The sequence below is a fragment of the Falco punctatus genome (assembly GCF_963210335.1).
Source record: "Falco punctatus genome assembly, chromosome: 10".
NCBI lineage: Eukaryota > Metazoa > Chordata > Aves > Falconiformes > Falconidae > Falco > Falco punctatus.
In genome coordinates this window covers 13,680,291-13,698,470 of record NC_137590.1, presented here as the reverse complement: position 1 = coordinate 13,698,470, position 18,180 = coordinate 13,680,291, and the positions used below count along the sequence as shown (strand labels likewise).

Genomic DNA, 18,180 nt, shown 5'->3' with positions numbered 1-18,180 from the left:
GTTTAGCAGCTCAGCAACCTGTCCTGGGCCACAGCAGGGACCCCCCTGCAAGCCCCAGCACCCACAGAGCTGGAGCATGTTTTCAGGTGGATCTTGGAGAGGACCAGATGTTCTCCTGCTTCTCCAGCGTGCAGGATTCACAAGGAAAGTAAACCCCAGGTGGGCAGTGCCGTGAGCCACCCCACACAGAGCTACCAAGATCTCCATGATAAGAGGAATGACAGAGCTATGGAAAAGTGAGACAAGGCTTATCTCTAAGAGAAGAGCATCATTTGATTCAGAGCACGACAAGAGGCAGATAAGATGCCAGAAATGCTCACAAGTCTGGAATAATACTGACCTATGAACTGTGAGAAACCTGAAAAACATTGATAAACTCTTTTGATTCTTCATCAGTTTTCTTCCTGGTTATCTGATTTACCCAGGTGCAGGTAACACACTGCTCAGTGCCCAGCTCCCCACCCCGCAGGGACAATGTGAAAGAAACACACAGCAATGTTTTAATGAGGGAATATTCCTAGATCCAAATGAAGTATTGAAAAAAGTTTGCACAAAACCAGTCTTCCCATCTTGTTGGTGGGGAATTGTGGATTATTATGTAAAAAATGAGGACAATTAAGTTCTGAAATATTGTTAAAGAAAGATTAGCCACACATCAGATAGCCCCAGGGGGTTCTTTAGCAGCTTGGGCTGTTTCTCAGGACAAGCTGCCTCCCTGCACAGGGCAAGCCTTTAAAAAAGCAAGATAGATGGACAGCCCCTAACTGATCCTGACTGATGTAAAAAAGTACGAACTTAATGGTGTCTGGCAATCTTTTGCTCCGAGTCTAGTGCCTGCATCATCCTTACTTAGTCTTGCTTAGTGTCTGCATCACCCAAGGCAAATCCGCTGCCAATCCATCCTTAGCAATGAAGGCATGCAAAAATGACGGGTACTTAACTTTTCCTATTAAGAGCATTTTTCATAGCTACTGCTCAGGTGACAACTATTGAGCAGATTTTCTCTCTAGTACTGTAAACGCTCAGAGAGTGTGTGCTTTTTAATTTTTACCTCTGCTGAGGTGGAAGGCTTTATCTGCAATTTCATCAACTTTCAAAGCATTTCTCCCCTTTGGAAAAGATTTTGTATTTTTCAGCCAGATAGCTGGAATAGTAAGAGATCACATATTTCATATTAATTTGAACCAGGGCACATTAGTATGTTGAACATTCACATCTAGAGCTACAGTTTCTATAGTTACTAGTGCATTAGTGTTTCACTGAACTACTGCAATATTAATTTTATAGTAGCTCTGCTTCCCCTTTGCTAGAAGGGTAGGTTTGTAATGAGAGATTTTGGTGGACTCATCCCATTTTATATACTTTTAGGAGGTTTCTCTGATCCTTCTGTTAGCTGACAGAGCCTTACTTGGTAACAAAGCAGGCAAGATGTAACACAACTGAAAATTTTAATTTAATGTGAGATTTAGTCTTCTATGCATCTCTAGAAAATTGAACGGTGGATCCCTCAATGGAGAAGGAATACATTGTCTCTTTAGAAGGAGCAGAATGGTCTCATTTTCATCTTCTAAAATTGCTGCTTGCAGGTCAATATGAAAACTTGAGGGAAGACAAGAAAATCTTAGCATTTATTCTGTTCCAGAGGAAATTATTTTGGCTACAGAAAATGCCAGCACACCCTGCTCCCTTGAATCCCCTCAAACTGTTTGCTAGAAATCCAGTGCCACTCCAGCAGCAGAGCCACAGCCACCCCAAATCCCCCCTGGCCAACACCTTTGCTGGGTTGGCTAGTTAAAACACACATTTCCTTTAATCTGCCACTCTTCCTTATTGCTGTTTGATTTTAAAGCAAACCAGGGAAGTTATTAATTATGAGCCTCACCCAGAGCCCACTGGGCTCAATAAGTTTTTCCTCTGAGTTCAGCTGGACCAGGGAGACCCCCTGGGGTTATCGCTGTGCTCCAAAACAAGCGTCTTTCGTTTCCTGCACAAGGAACTCCTGTAGGGATGTAAAGATTGCATTTTCCTGCAGTTTAATTATTCTTTCATTTCTGTTTCTCACTCTGTTGCTTAGCTGACTTCAATCAATTTAATTTCTGTCCTAAGCAAGAGGAGAGTCAGACTCAGAAGTCTAACGCTGCATGGGCAGAACAGCCCCGTGTGGTCCTGGCTAGCCAAGGAGGAGATCTGTGTGGGGGGACGCAGCTAGGGACTCACCGTGGACCACTCTTTGCATCCCCCCCATTGCTCTGGTGTTGCACATACCCCTCTGCCAGCTTGTGGGGAGGCAGAGCGAGCCCCCCCATCAGCCTTACCCCCCTTGGTGGGCACTTACTAGCTCTTTGCAAGCCACGTTCTCCAAGGAGCCGGCAGCCCACCACCCCAAGCTGTACCAGCAAAGGGAAGGAGCTGCACAGCTCCAGCCTCCCACCCGGCGGGGGCTGGCACCCCCACAGCCGGCCCTTCACCCCAAACCCCATGCTTGCTCTTCGTTCCCCGCTTAGCAAGGACACGGCAAGAGCGGCGTGGGAAGGTGAAGGGGGATGAGCATGGGTTTAAACAGCAGGTAACCCCGAGGTGAGTCTGGGGAGATTAAATCCCTGGTAAGTCTGGGTGGCACTGCAGCCGGACGGTGCTGTTTCAGGATGGGCAGCTGGGGTTTTTATCTTTATCCAAAGGCTCAGGCCAACAGCCATCGCAACGACCGCGTTTGGGGAAGGAAAATGAAGCAGGGGAAGTGCAAAGAGAAAAACTGGCTTTTGAGTGAGCTCAGAGCCCTCCATCCCTGCTTGCAAAGGGAAAGCTTCGAGTAAGGATTTACCAACTTTTGTAAAAACAATACAGCTGCTCTGCTCGCACCCTCCCCGCTGTGTAACTTTCTGATTCCAAATGATTCCCGTTTTCCCTGGAAAGACCTGTCCTAGATGCTAAACGTTTACCTTGGACCTCATTTGGATCTTACGGAATATACCTGAGGTTTTGCTGGGGCCAACCTGGAACGCAGCGCAACTCCGTCGGTTACCGGGGCGGGCTGCCCCTTGCCCGCTGGTTAACGTGACGGGCTGCCCCCTGCCCACGGCCCCCCCGCCGGTTACCGGGGCGCGTTGCCCCCCGCCCGCCGCTGCCGTGACCAGCCGCCCCCTCCCCGCCGCCCCCGCCGCGGCTCCAGCGCCATCTAGTGGCATCACCCGCCTGGCCCACGGCCACCGGCTGCCGCCAGCGCCGGCGCTGGGACTAGCGCAAAAGTTTTGGTTTTGTTTTGTTTTGTTTTTTTTCCCATGCACTCAGAACATGCCAATCAGTTTTTGGGGGCTTTGAGGTAGTTTTTTGGGGTTGTTTGTTTGTTTGTGTTTTGTTGGGGTTTTTTTTGGTTGGTTTGGGTTGGGTTTTTTCCTCTTTTTTAGTTTGTTTTTTTTGTTTGGTTTGGTTTGGTTTCTTTTTCCCTCCCCCCTTCCTGAATTATATTAATCTAAATATAAAAAGTGAATTACCACTCTTTGCTCCTGGTCCTGTCCATGGCCAGAAGGACGGCTGGGCTGCAGGGCATGGCGCACAGAATCCCAGAGGATGCAGCTCCCGAGATGGGGAAGGCATCCAGGCTCTTCTGCACACCCGGGCATAGAAGAGGCCGTAGCAGCAGGAAAAGGGCAGGATGCTTTGCAAAACCGTCGGTGTATCACACTCAAAGCTTTCATTTGCTGTCATTTGAAAGCCTCCAGGAAGCCTCCAAACAAACCCTGCACTAGAGAAAAACGGCTCATTGACTGCCTGGGGTTTTGCCTACAGTCAGTAACGCGCAGCTCCTCCTGCTCAGACTCCCTTCTGGATGCTCCTTTGTTTGACTTCCCCGTGGCGTGTCCTGAATACCAACCACCGTTTGTTTGTATTTGTCAGCAGCATGAATCACCCCTTCAGCAAACCATAGGTGACAGGACTTTGGCCTCATTCATGTACCGTGGGGCTGGGAGAAACTCCGTAGCTTTAACAGGGTGGGTCTGCAGCTGGAGGAGGACAGCGAAGGTATTACCTTCCCTCTTCCTTCTTCTTCTTCAGCAACCACAAACTTCATTTTGCCTTCAAAACCAATTATGCTCTGCCTCAGGAGGAGAGGGTAAGTTAGCAGGAGACACCAACCCACAGGGTCTCAGTGTCACCTGCTGTCCCACCGGTCAGACGATGCTGCTGCCTGCAGCTCCTGGCTCCTTTATTAACACTATGATTTAAGCACAAATCTGAATCCAAACTCTCCTCCTTGGGAGGCATGGTGATGACCTGCAGCGAAGCCTGGACTCCCCTGGGGTGGCCCTGACCCCATTAGCAGCAGGTTCTGTCACACAGGCTTCCCTCTCCCAGCCCACCCCTGCTGAGAACAGCAGCTGGAAAAGGGTGACTGACAACTGATGAAAAACATGCACACAAGTACCTGTGAAATACTGATTATATTTCTTATGCTTTTATAGCAATATAATACTCCATACGAGACTGGGAAACATACTTTCAAATATTTTACGTTACCTGTACACCTACACAACCTGTTTATGGAATAGGAACGCCTTGTTGCTGCTTACTTAAGCCCATGACTTACCAGTCCCACAGCAACACAATAAAGGCCAGAATCCCACAAGCTTTTCTTTTACTCTGAAAACACCACACTCAGATAAAGCTTATTTTAGAAACACTAGAATTGCATTGCAATATCCATAATATATTAAGAAAAACTTCTACCTTTCATAAATATGTCATACATAAAATATATTCCCAAAATACATTCATGCATTTTCCCCATTGAAGATCCCTGCTCGTACCCAATGCGTCTGTAAGCTGGGAAGGGCAATCACTGGGCAACGGCTGGAGAGAGGCTCACGTTTGCAGGTAGCTCCAAACCCAGCTGGAGGTTGGGAAGAAGCCTTTGCTGTTTGGGTTAACTCCTGCATCAGCGGGTCTAATCCTGCCTCCCTGGAAAAACAGGGCTCTCCTGCAGGCTGTGCGCCACCCAAGCTGTGCTGCACTGCACCAGCTGCCCGTGTGCAAGCAGCCAAAAGCCACCCCCCCATCTCACCCTAAGCACTTGCAGTTTTTCCAGCAGTTACCGGAGATGCTCAAGTCTCTCCCAGTTCTCGACAGAGGCTGGGAAGCAAGAACTTTGGAAGTGGCAAGGTCACTACCTAGCTTTGGTGGAAGGGGATCTGTGAATGGAAGAAGTTGCTTTCTTGACCACCATCGACCTGAAGATGGACCACACTCTCAGTGCCGTCATCCCTGTCTGCTCTGAGGTGGTCCTTTGCTAACGAAGTAATCAAATGCCCATCCCGTCTCCGTTTATGAAAGCATAAATACACAAAATATACAAAAACACCTACAAAGTAATTCTAAGTAGCAGCTGGCACAGAAGAAGTGCCAGTTTTGCAGCTCAGTAACGTAGGTCCCGTCCCCGTGAATGCAGTTAATACAGTATTGGGCTCCAGGGGCTGGCCACAGCCCTCCCCGGAGCTGTACCTGGATCATGTGGCTGTGCAAATACAGGCAGACTAAGCGCTAATCTGATCTGGGTTGAGAGGGAAGCCAGACATATGCCTGCCCAAATTCCACTTTTCCCCCTCAGAAAGGTCCTGGTCAATATTGCAAGTGCACATTCAAAGGTCATTTTGGGAACGCTGCCCTCTCTACTTGCAAGCAGGCCAGTTCCAAGTCAGCATCCCCTTCCCACGAGGCAGTCTGTTGTGAGGACAAGCTATCCCTTAAGCTAGAGGTCTAGAGACAAACGAAATTCATTCTGACTTTTCTCATCTACCCCAACCCAATGCCTTTACAGAGCAACTGAAGAGAAGCATTGCATAGATCTGTATCATGTCTTCCCACACCCAACAAACAGCAAGAAATTCAAGTTTTGCACAGTACATTACAAAAGGCATCACCTTAAGACAATGCAAGAAAAAAAAAATTAAAAAATGAAGTGTCACCACGGTGTAAACCCTGCAATGAAACGAGGCAGTGAACGTACAGTGCTCGGCAGCTCTCAGGGATGGCTGCCTGTAGTGTACTGATGGATTTGCTAGACAAATCTCCCCTCAAATCTACCTCCCATTGCACAGTAATATCAGTTTGCATAATTAGATAATCTGCTCCTGAACAAAAGGAGCGATGCTGTGTCACAGGAAGGAGGAGGACACTGTCAGGGCCGTCTGCTTTGCATACAGTAGTTTTAGGGCCAGCTGTCCCCTTTGCCGCGCAGGCTGCAGGACAGCAGGGCTCTTTTCAGCCTTAGGAAGTCTCGACAGAAGTTTTGCTACAGTTGGCCTTTCGATTGAGACATTAGGGCCCAGATCTTCTGGTGGTTTAAACCCCACATGCTCCATTGGAGTTACTGGTGCTCATTTCCACGAGTGGAGAACGCGGTCCTTGCTTGTCACAGACATGAATAAAGCTACGGTAGCCCTTTAAAGAAAATTAAATAACTGCATATGGCATCAGCGCACGATTTTAAATGTGCTTCTGCTGTTAAGAAAATAGGAAGCACACCAGTGGTTAATTTAATTATCTTGAACTAAAAAAAGTGATATTACTATTAATTTAAAACCCCCTAGGGACTGCATAACGTCTTCTCGTCGTATCTTTGAGACTGAGAAAGTCACTCGCACGCGTAGAGTGCTACATATCCTCCCCAGCCGGCAGCGAAGGTTTGTGTTCCTGGAGGTCACCGTTGCCACTGTCAGATGCATCCGAGCTGCCTGGAGCTGACTCTGGCGGTGGAGGTTTGTAGAGTAAACAGGCGACTATAAAGAAGGTTGTCCCAAGCACCTGCAGCCACGGAGAGACCCCGTTACCCTCTGCTCCCCCAAACCCAGGCACTTAGCCCCCATTTGGAAGGAGATTTGCTGACCAAGCTTTGGGGAGGAGATGATGCTGAAGGCCAGCCTGGGCAGCAGACCTGCGCACAGAACTGCAGGGGGTAAAAATCTGATTTTAGCCAGCCCCACTGGAATGGCACAGTGAGAATTTGGAAAGCTGTTCAGCCCCACACAGACACCTGGAGTGCGGTGCTGCGTGGACCAACACCATCTGAGCCATTTGCTAGAAGGCTTTCGAAAACCTCTTTATCACAGCAACTGCTGAACGCTGCTATCTAGGGCAAGTGCTTGTTTGGGAGCAGTTAAAATGATGGTTTTCAGCTAATAAATAAGGAACACAGAGCTATTTTCTCACAGTGATCAGGGGACGGTTATTTACAGCCTGCCTATGATGCCATCCTTCACTCTCACTAACTCTCAGCAGTTAAATACTTTACTCCATTTCTAGCAAAAAATCACTTCTGTAACTGTTGGGAGAAGAGGAGATATTTCTTACGGTGCAACAGAAGCTGTAAGCCTAGAAAGTAATGGGAATTTAAGAGAATGATGGTGCCTGGAGCACCATTACCTGGCAAGAAGCAACTGAAGCTTTTGCCTTCCTCGAGAATATTTCTTGTGTGCAGGTCTAATTTGGGCTGGGGGGGCAGATCAGGACAACCCAATTGTGTAAAATTCTCTCCCAGAGTAAACTGCTGCCTCCTAAAGACCTGCTTGCTTTATCAGAGAGTGAAGTTAACCGGCAGCTTCACCTTGTAGACCAGTCCAGCGATGAGGGTGTACCGGCTCATGGCTGAGTTCTGGTAAACGTAACAAGAACCTTGCTCACCACACTGGTCCTGCCAGAGCAGGCAGGATTTATCGATCATGGACCCAAAGGCGATGGGGCCAGGGATGCCTCCTGTGGGAAGAGAGAGCGGACCTTTAGTTTGGGCAGCACCTACGCACCAGCCTCGCAAGGCACAAGGTGCTTACAGAAAAGCATCAGGCTCTGCTGCTACTGCGATTAAGCAAACTCATCCTGCAACATCTGGGGCCATCAGGTATCTGACATACGCTGAATTTCAAGACCTGAGAGTCCAATGGATCTTTTGACCATCCTGACCTACATGTTGCACAGGACCCAAAAGACGTACGCAGGAGCTTCAACGCCTTTGCTCCTCTTTACTTGATGACACGTCGCCAGGACATTGCTCCTCTACCCGCCCCGCAACACGTTATGGAACCCTTCATTCAGTTTGCAAATCATATGCAAAGGGAATTGGGTTTTTCTCAATGACACCAAACAATGGAAAGCACCCTCCTTTCAACAGCTCGTATGCTACCCCCTCCTTTTCCAACCCAGTGTGCCTTGTTCTTAGGTAACAGCTTGGCACACGCTCCACAAAGCCAACGGACTACACCAACACACAAATTCACTGTTCCATACCTAGCGTTCGTACTACAATCCACTGGATCCCAAGTGCAAACGACCTTTGCCTGTCAGAGACACACCTAGGGAACAAGAGGATTGTTTAAACATGCTGCCAGGCTGCACGGACCTCCCCGCACCCAGGGACCTCCATCCCCTCCGGACATCGAGATTCATCCCAGTGCAATGCACTCCCCTCCCCCCCCCCCCCCCCCGCCCCCCCGGCTGTAAACTGGGACACACGTGTGTCCCATGTCAGAGGATAGAGCTGCCAACGCTTAAATTTGCTTTCCCAGCTAGACAGGGAAGGGAATTAGCCCTGATGTCTCCATGCGGTCAGTAACAAGGTGGTTCCCATCACACCCTCCCCACAGCCTGAGCCAGCAGGATAGACTGGAGAGGTGGATACTGGGACTTCTGGCAGCGCTGGTGGAGGATGAGAAGATGCCGTGCTTACCGCAGAGTGGCAGTCAGGGCAGGAATACTGCTCAGGAAGGTGAAGAGGATCACCATGAACATGAAGAACAGGAGTAGGGGCTTTTTCGCACAAGAGGAGGTGCACTTCCCTGCCTCCGCGTCACCGGGGCCGGGCAGGAGGGTTTTGTCAATGCAGCTACACTCGTGATAGACCTGGGAAAGGAAGGCTGGTGGGCACGTTGCCAAGGGGAGCACGCTGATAGCCAAAGCTTTACAAAGCAATTCAGGGAGGGCAGAAACCAGCCGGTTTCACTCCTAGAGTGAAGCAGAAATCAAGCTGCATTCTTGACACACCTCTGTTTCAAAACAGATTATTAAATAAAAGAAACTAACTTTGCCAGGCACCCCTTGAACACTGAACGTCATTGCCCTTCGTAAGCCTTTGCCTGACTATGAGCAACATGCTGGGAGGATGATGAGGTGCATCGTGTTCATTGAAGACTCAAAATCAGCATCAGGACAGGAATTTGGTGCCTACCAGGCTCCCTGCCTGCCTGAGGGATTTACCACAGATTTCAGTGCAGTTTGATGCAGAGTGAGGCAAAACAGGTTGGACACACCGAGAGAAGCAAAGCAGGGTGACCTCAGGGTACCTTCTGCCTTCATCCCAGGTGGTACCTGAGAGCATCCATCCTACACCAGGCTTTTACACTGATTTGCAGCAAAGCTCAAACCTGTAGACACTTTCGCAGAGCCAGACAAATCACTCCAAAGAAGACGTGCCACCACCTTATTAACACATCGTGCCTTCAAGACATACCTTCTTGCCGTTCCTGAGGTTTTCAGACAGTTTTTTGCACCCAGCATGGCAGGGAGAGTAATACATAATGTCATCGCTCCCACAGACAGGGCTGTAGGTCTCCTGTAGACAGCCACAGTTGGTGTTGCAGGCTGCTGTCAGGTTGAGGTGGCCACCAGGCAAAACACTAAGGGAAACAGGAGCGGTAAGTGGGGAGACACTGAACAGCATTTTCCAGGAGGAAATGGGTAGAGCAAGAGAAGGAGAATGGGGGACAGTAGGAGATGCGGTGGATCCCCAGGCAGCATAAAGCCAGGCTTGGGAAGGGCTTCACCTCACCCCATTTTAACCATGAATAGGAATTGTGCCCTGGAGCTGTCTCCTTCCCACAACTACCGAGGGAGTTTAAGCTACCAGCTCACAGGGAGACACCTCCACTTGGAGGGGAGATTCCCACTCCTAGTCCAGTTTACCCCAGTGGATAGAAACGGGGGACCACATGAAGGCAACTGAAGAGCGGAGTACGTCACACTGGTGCTGCTGATCTCCCTCGCTAAAGAGGGAGCCTCTTCCATAAACTAGATGCAAAAATTAGGACACCTGTATTCTGGGTCTCATCCTCAGTATCTGCCTGTGACAATGACTGGACATCACCTTCCATCACCAACACATTCACACACGACCACCACCAGCACTGTGTATTTGGAGTTATCCTTCCATTCTGACTAGGGCCACACAGCATAAGACAGATGGGATGATTGTTATTACCTTCCCCCGTATGTCTGGGTTACTCCTGCCATCGGCATGTTAGGGCAGTGAATAAAAAAAATGAATATAGCCAGCAGACTTGACACTGTGCAAAGTAAACATAATTTGATGATTCCTGAACAGCGGAGTTTAAATTTATTCACAAGGAATCCTCCCAGGAACGTGCCTCCACCTCCAGCTGGTACAACCAAATAACCTGAAAAAAAAAAAAAAAAAAAAGGGATAAAAACACGAGCAAGTTTAGAAACGTCAGCAAGGAGTTTTCAAGCCTGAATACATGAACTGCAGTGTGTCTGCACGAGAATAACCCCTTGGATGCTGCGTGGCTTCTTGATGGGAGTTCAGTGGACTTCTCTACAGTCGGTGGACCTCTGTAACAGCTCAGGTAACGTGGCACGAGCCTGGTAAGGCAGCTTTTCCTACCCAGAGATCTTCACACCCTTTGAGGAGCTCATGATGAGTATTGACACGTGTTGGACACCACATCCTTGGTCTGCGGTAAGGCAGCTAAGTGAGGATCTTCCCAGTTTCAGGATGCCGACAAAAATATGCCCCCTAGTTCAGACATCCCCCATTAGAAGAAATATTTAGTCAATATTTTCTGGCAATGCACTAGAAGGAACAGTGTACAATTATTCTGCCTTCCTCTAGAGGGTAACAGATGGCTGCAGAAGTGACACATTTCTCCTGATCTCAATAGATACGGCTCTGGAAATGCACTTGCTACAGAAGTGCTGATGGAAAACAATCCTATCTAATAGCTGAAGACAATAACCGCTCTGTAACTGAACTGCAAAGCATGTTTGTCTCCATTCTAAATGGGCGGCAGTGCTCTCGTATTTGTAGGCAAAATGGGAAAACATTGCAAAAACCTGGTTTCCTTACCAAAAAAAGTAGCAGCTTCAGAGGCACTTAAACTAAACTGAGACTCCAGGAACTTGGGTCCAAATGTGGACATCCCAGCAATGAGGGTGGCTTCAGTTGCTCCCGCTAAGCAGAGGAAGATGAAGGTGGGATTCTTCAGAAGCAGCAGTACTGATCTAGGAAGGACAAATACACGGGAATTGAATCACTGTGTCACATTTTGATTTGAGGTCTGTCCCCTACCTTTAAGTCAGAAGGACCACATGTAAGACAAGGCAGCATCCCATCATGCTGCATCTCTTTGAAAAAAACAAACCCAACCAAACCCAAAAGGATGCTAACTGGAGTTTGACAGAGCAGTAAGCTCCTCGACTTAGGTTTACTGAGTCCTACCAGCCAAGGAAGGATGCTGCAGATGCCCTCACCTCCCCCGCTGTACTGGCAGAGCAGGTGTTGGTGCTTGTGGAGATGTCTCCATCGCAGGTGGCCATCAACAACTTTGCCCTCAAACTCTGCCTTTATATATAACGCCTCTCATGGGCCAACCTGCTCTGGCTCTCGTTCCTACTGGGAGTTGTCCTGACTACCTTCAGGCACCTACCAGAGGCACCTACCCTGGCTGTCTTTTATAGCTCCACTGGCTACAGCCAAGCGCCACGGGAATCTGAGGAACGTCAACCAAACACCTAAAACAGGAGGGAATAATCTGGGGCTCTTTGACTCGTCTCTGTGGATCGCACAAGGGCACCAGATGGGTCTATTTATCTCATGTTCCTAACAGGGACTGAACACCAGTAGCACGTGTGGGATATCATTCACACTCAGGGGGCCCACGACTTCCAGACAGATGATTTCAGCAGTAATTTTCCAACATTTAGGGTCAGCCTGAGTATTTTCCATTCCTAAATGGGGCAATACTGAAAGGATACAACTCCTCAACAAATCTCAGTCCTTTCAAGGTTTTATTAGTCCCTGCTGGCAGTTATCTTGGGACTCCTGACTAAGAGCAGGGAACAAGGTTGTGTAACATCCTCATATATACACGTGTTATTCATGTGAACCCATGTCCCCACGAGAATAACAATCTCTGATAACCATGGACGTTTTGCAGCTCAGGGGAAATACCAAGCAGGCCTTTCTATATGGAGGAAACACCTCCAAGACACCTTATATCCCACTGGAAAACAGAAAGCAATCTTTCTCCCGCAATCTAACCACAGTTTTACTTTAAGCTTAATGTATAAGTCGAGCAAATACATTTTATCTTCGACCCATCAGGATTTAGCAGAGCGCCATAGATATGCCTGAAAAATTGCCAAGTGTCATTTATATGCGGGAAGATGATCCAGCAATGATTCCAACTCCGAGACGCAGAAAGGCCCCCAGGCACATGGGATGGTCTCAATTATCTCTCACTCTCTCGGATATTGGACTAAGAGGGCCGACACTGCTTTGCAGGGGGTGTTTTGTAACAGGCTTGAAATGCTGCTGCATGACCTTCCCCAAGCCTGGCCCGGACCAGTCCCACAGACCATCCCATTTCTGAGACGGGCACAACCCCACCATCCCGCAGTGATGGCACAACAGGGATGCTGTGGGATGCTCACTGAACTGAAAGGCACAGTCACCACCTACTGCTTTGCAGGAAACGTGAAATCAGATAAAACCGACTGTAGTACAACCGAGAGACGTGCCAAGGCTCACTATCAGATTTATACAGCTTTATCCACATAAAGTGGAGAATTTCATTACACAAAAAAAAAAAAAAAAAGAAGCTGAACGGCGGAAATATCACACATCCGTACACCTTGATTACAGGGGATTTACACTATTGTCCAGCTACTGGGATTAGTTTACTAAACTATTTTCCAGGAATGATTTTTTCACTTGTGCTTTATTTCGAAGCACAAAGCCTCTTAGCAAGAAAATACTTGTGGACCCTGTGGCTGATGTAGAAAAAGCACAAGGTTTTCACTTTTTTACAGTTTTTACAGGAGTCCCAAGAGAGGATTTGTCCCCTGGTACCAGCGTGACTTTGTGCCTGTTGCTTAAAGCTTACAGGTTAGACCTGCAGGTAGCAAAATTCAGAGGAACTCCTTTCAGTGCTGAGTAAGGATTTACTCACATAATTTAATCCGTTTGTAGACAGAAGACATAGGTGTGAGGAGTTACAGCGTATGAAACCTTACCAAAGTCAACACAGACCTTTTCACTGCTGTTGGCAGGACTCTAAACACACCCAGAAACCACCTAACTCTTGAGTACTCTTGACTGTCAGTTCTTGCAGCCAAAGGCATTTCAGGAGGCTCAGCACTACCAAGAGAAGAACCCCACCACCTGTAAAAGCCTGATCCTGCAAGCCCTTAATGATAAGGGCGCATATAGGTATAGATATAGGTACTCCTTCCTCAGTAATGGTCCTGCTGGGTAGGTTGGGACCACCTGTACGACCCAAGGCTGCTCCTCTGAGAAATGCATGCCCAGGACACCCCAGGCTGTAAGGGCACAGTCACAAACTAATGAGTCATTAATGACAGACAAGATACTTAATGCAATCTTCGAGCATGTGAATGGGGATTTTTCCAGCACAAAATGACACCTACTGTCACCACCACCGAGGGAACAGAGGGCAGCACCTACGTCCCACAGGAATGTAAACCAACCTCCCTTTACAATGCACGGAAGCTGTAGTAAAGGCATGAGACAAACCAAAGCCCCAGCCTGCCACCTAACCCGAGGGGGATGAGTGAATTCCTGACCGTAGCCTCTCATGAGGAGGATCAGGGCTTGACACACCAGTGAGTGATGTTCACCAACTCCATCTTGTAGCTCGCTAGGACCGAGCCTCCTCTCCTGGCACAGCTCTGTGTGCCTTCTGTTTGAATCCCTCTGTACTGCCAGGAGGGGCTATTTCACGAGAACTATCATATGGAAGCAGGGAAAGGCAAATGCTATTTTATCAGGCCTTTTCAACCTAAGAATTAAGACAGAAGTCTCTTCAGGGCAGAGGATTAGGCTGTGCAGGCTGCATTCCTGTAAGCTCCTGCTCTTAGACAGCACTGTGAATACAGCTATTCACCAAGCTCACTTAGGAAGGACCTGATGGCATAGAACAGTATTTTATTTCATCAGTATTTCTGCTTATCTTTGGGAGATTCTTACTGTCCATACTGTGAGAAAACGTGTAGCATCTCAGCTGTTACCAAAACAAAAGCAACAGTGTCCTTTGGCCTTGCTCCCCAGCCTGGTCCACGTGTCCCCAAGAGCTGCACGCGCAGATGTGATCTCCTTTTTAATGCAGGCTTCCAGAATAGCAAGCCTTTAAGGCACTTCCCTTTTAATAATCAAAACCAGGGAACACAAAAGTCTGTTAGGTTTTTGCTTTCAAACGAAAAGCACACTAAGGACTGGACTGATCTGAACTGTTTGATGTGAGTTGCCCACCTTTAGGTATTTGTTCTTCAGGAATGAGGGGTGAAAGAAGATGCTCCCGGAGGAGGACTGTACCTGCAGTCAGCCAGTCCTCACCGAGAAACAGTGGGAGCTTTGCTCCAGATAGGCAAGAACAGCATCAACCACTGGATTTCATCCCTCTCTGCTACCCTGTTTGTGTTGGTTTTAGTAATAACCTTATCATTATTTAAATGCAGGTTTTGAATTTAATTTCCGTGTGGAGAATAAGCCATGACCTCGGAAGATGGCACCCAGTCAAGAATGCCATTTAATAACAGTACTGAAATCTGTTCAACGTAATATTCTTCGTAAAGCTGCCTTAACCCCTGGTAAACTTCCTACAAAGTCTCCAAGAATTTCAAACCAGTGTGAGTAGTTGCATTGACCCAACACAGGCTGACTGCTGCTGAAAAGCCCCGTAACGAGCACCTGCTTCAATCCCCCTCTGCCAGCACAAAGGCAAATACCCCAACCCAAGTTCAGACGTAACTGCTGGCAGCAGCACGGGGTTTGGCAACACCGAATGTTTGCCTTTGCATGGGGCAGCCATCACACATGGATGCAAACTCCTTCCTCAAAAAGATCCTGGGAGAAATACAAAAAAGAAAAATCCCCTTATTGACTATGAGCTCCGAAAGGGATTGGTACCCAGGTATCTCTGCAACATCCAAAGCTTGCACACCAGCTAAACACAAGCTGCAAATAAAGTGGCACCTCACCCCCTGCCCTCCATTTAAATACAAACTCAACACACACAAAAAAAACCCCAAAATCAAAACACAAAAGATTTCAAAGATCCACAGCAAATATTTCCAGGTTAAAAGACCGCATTTTATTTTGGCCACTCGCATGTTCCTACCCAGGATCCCTTTAAACCATTTCCTACCAACCCGTCCCTGGTGCCAGCATGCTCGCCCACAGCCCAGCCAAGCAGCAGCCCTGAGATGAAGCACACTGCTCTGTCACTGCTTTGCAGGAGAGATAAGAAATAGTTACACATAAAAGGTGGCTGGAAGACGCAAAGGCAACATAAAAAAAAAAAAAAGGAAACTAAGAATAAAAGACAAAGGGAACTGAAAGCTACAGTGCAGAATATCTTGTTCCCTGGATTTGGAATGGAGCTGTAAGAGCTGTGAGTTTTGTTTCCTCTCTTCTCACTAAAAGGAGAAAACAGGGATCTAACAAAAGGAAAAATAAAGGAAGCAAAGCCCTGAAGGGATGGGGATGGAGATGGAGGAGGAGAGGAGAGGACCCTGGACAACACCTGACTGGGCCAGGTGAAGCCAGACACAAGCAGACTGGAGGAACTAATGCTGCTGGGGAGAGGGCATGGGGGGCATTGCCTGTGCATCTCCTGCCACCGGAAGGCTGGCACCAAGCCACTCCGTGAAACTCCACATGCTGCATATGACTGCAGGTGGATCTTCACACGTGGACGTGAGCTTCTGAAAAACACGGACAGGACCAGCCACTTGTCCCCTGCTCTCCCACACGGTCCCCAGCACAATTTCTAGTTCAGCCCATTTGCTGAGAGCTCCCAGCCACTGACAGGACCAGGCACTTTGCAACTTCCCCTGCAAGGAAGCATCATTGCTATCTTTGAAGATGGGCAAAATCTTTTAGCTAGCATCACAGAAAGCAAGCTCAGTTTGGGCCCACTGCTCCCGCCCCTGGGGAGGGCTCCCTGAACCTCAGGCATGGGGCAGTTTTCTCACCGAGGCAGATCTTTAACTGTTTTCCCAAAGTCTGGATCCGATGCTTTTTTGTGGCTTCCATCCTTTAGCTGATGAGCCTCTGACACCCTCATAACGATATACCGCTGGGATCCTGAAAATGAGAGGCAAATGGGAACGAGGAGCATGTGAGACACGAGATACGGATGCCACCCAAGTGGATTTGCAGCGTGAAAATGCAACGCAACATCCTCCCTCTGCCAATGGCTGCAAGGCAGGAGCAGGGAAGGAGGCAGCTGGAAAGCTGCAGGGGTGAAATCCATGTAGGAATTAAAATATAAACACTGGAAGCTCTTTCTCTACCCTGTGTCCCCAGCCACACACATGCGCAAGGATGCCAGCCCCAAGGCGTGTGTCAGCACCGTGCAGTCCCAGCCCCGATTCCCGCAGCGTGTACCTGGGAGGCGGTGGGGGTACCCCAGGATGGGGATGGAGATGAGGAGGGAGGCTGCTCCGGCCCCGAGGAAGCCGATCCACCATGCTCCCACCCACAGCGTGTTCTCCGGGGTGATGTCAATCCTGTAAGAAACAGCCAAAGGACACAAGGGAGAGAGGTGGCGGTTTGGAACGGAGCGGGACAGCTCGGCATGCCTCTCACTGAGCTGGCGGGGGACATGGTGGGGGACGTCAGCGAAGGAAACTGAGCTCTGGCCTCTCCCATGGTGATCTGCTGGGGATGCCACATCCACCACCCCCCCCGCCACACCGCAGCGCTGCCTGCCTTACCAGAGAGCACCGCACTCAACGAGCCTGGGAAATTACATCCTTTAATTCCCCTTTAATCTCCATCTTGCGTATTTGCTTCTCCCCATTTCACTTGTGCTTTGGGGGTTGCTACAATCCTTGTTTCACCCCAGAGCCACCCTTTGCCAGAAAACTGGTGGACATAACCCACTCCTTCCCCTGGAAACCCACTCCCCCTTTTCAACCCATCCATCTGCCAAAGAGCCTGTAAGGAGTTCAGGATAAATTACAAAAACTAAAAGGGAAGGAGGGACTAAGCATCCTGGCTGGATGACCGGGAGGATGAGCAGCACTGCTGGTAGCGTTGCCTCATCAGGGAACTCATTCAAACAATTCACCTGCTGCTCATAGCCTCATTAGCACAGGCAGTGCAGCGTGAGGAAGGATTTAAGCTGACAGGTTCGTTAGCAATTTTCTTCTAGAAACAGCGCTAATGCAAGCCACCCTTCCAGCCTCAGCCCCCCCGCAGAAACACCGCTGAATGCCATGGGCACATTTCCACCCAGCCACCGGGTCATTTCTCCAGATTGTTATTTTTTTTAGCCCAAAGGAAACATATAGCATAAAGGAAAAGGAACAAGATTATTTTTTAGCGACTTACTCTCTGCCAATTTCAGTATAAATATTTAGAAACATTCCTCCTACCAGATAACCCGCTGCAGGCCCAAGGATTGCAGCAGTGTAGAAAACAGCTGAAAGGGAAAACAAGCAGTGTGAGACAAATAGCAGCGCTTCAGCCAGGGATGCTGTGGAGAGCTGCTGGTGCCCAGCATCCTCCGCCCCACCGCAGCAGCCCAGTTCCCTCCCGGATCCAGGATGCTCAGCCTCCTGTCGCCCCGTCCCCCTCTCCCTAAGCCACTGAGAAACAAAGCCAGACAGTTTTAACAAGTTTCATCTCCCATTTATGTCCCAGGGAGACTTCTGCATCCATCCTGGGAACTTTTATAGCATAGGGCAGGCAAAATTGATTCAGTGGAAAACCATATTTAGCGGGGTTGTAGCTGGCCCCGCTGCCACATCCTGACCGCCGGCATGACCCGCTGACAATATGCAACGGGTTATAGACAGCAGAGGGGTCTGTGCTAATCATGGCACCACTGGCACTTATTCTGGTTTGCTGCTGTGGAGAGATCATCCACTTGCTGA

General features: G+C 48.7%; 1 protein-coding gene across 4 annotated transcripts in view; it reads right to left on the bottom strand.

The window, feature by feature from the left end:
* Positions 1-3,245: 3,245 nt before the first annotated feature.
* Positions 3,246-18,180, bottom strand: part of SLCO4A1 (solute carrier organic anion transporter family member 4A1) — a 55,738-nt gene continuing 40,803 nt past the window's right edge. For all 4 annotated transcript variants that reach the window (XM_080403664.1, XM_080403663.1, XM_080403665.1 and 1 more), the window contains 10 exons: positions 17,636-17,726; positions 16,688-16,809; positions 16,273-16,384; positions 11,126-11,280; positions 10,241-10,436; positions 9,494-9,659; positions 8,714-8,886; positions 8,275-8,339; positions 7,598-7,746; positions 3,246-6,798 (listed from right to left, as the gene is read on the bottom strand). In XM_080403664.1, the coding sequence (XP_080259790.1) occupies positions 6,649-6,798; positions 7,598-7,746; positions 8,275-8,339; positions 8,714-8,886; positions 9,494-9,659; positions 10,241-10,436; positions 11,126-11,280; positions 16,273-16,384; positions 16,688-16,809; positions 17,636-17,726 (1,379 nt within the window). In that variant the 3' untranslated portion in view covers positions 3,246-6,648. The remainder of the gene's footprint in view (positions 6,799-7,597; positions 7,747-8,274; positions 8,340-8,713; positions 8,887-9,493; positions 9,660-10,240; positions 10,437-11,125; positions 11,281-16,272; positions 16,385-16,687; positions 16,810-17,635; positions 17,727-18,180) is intronic.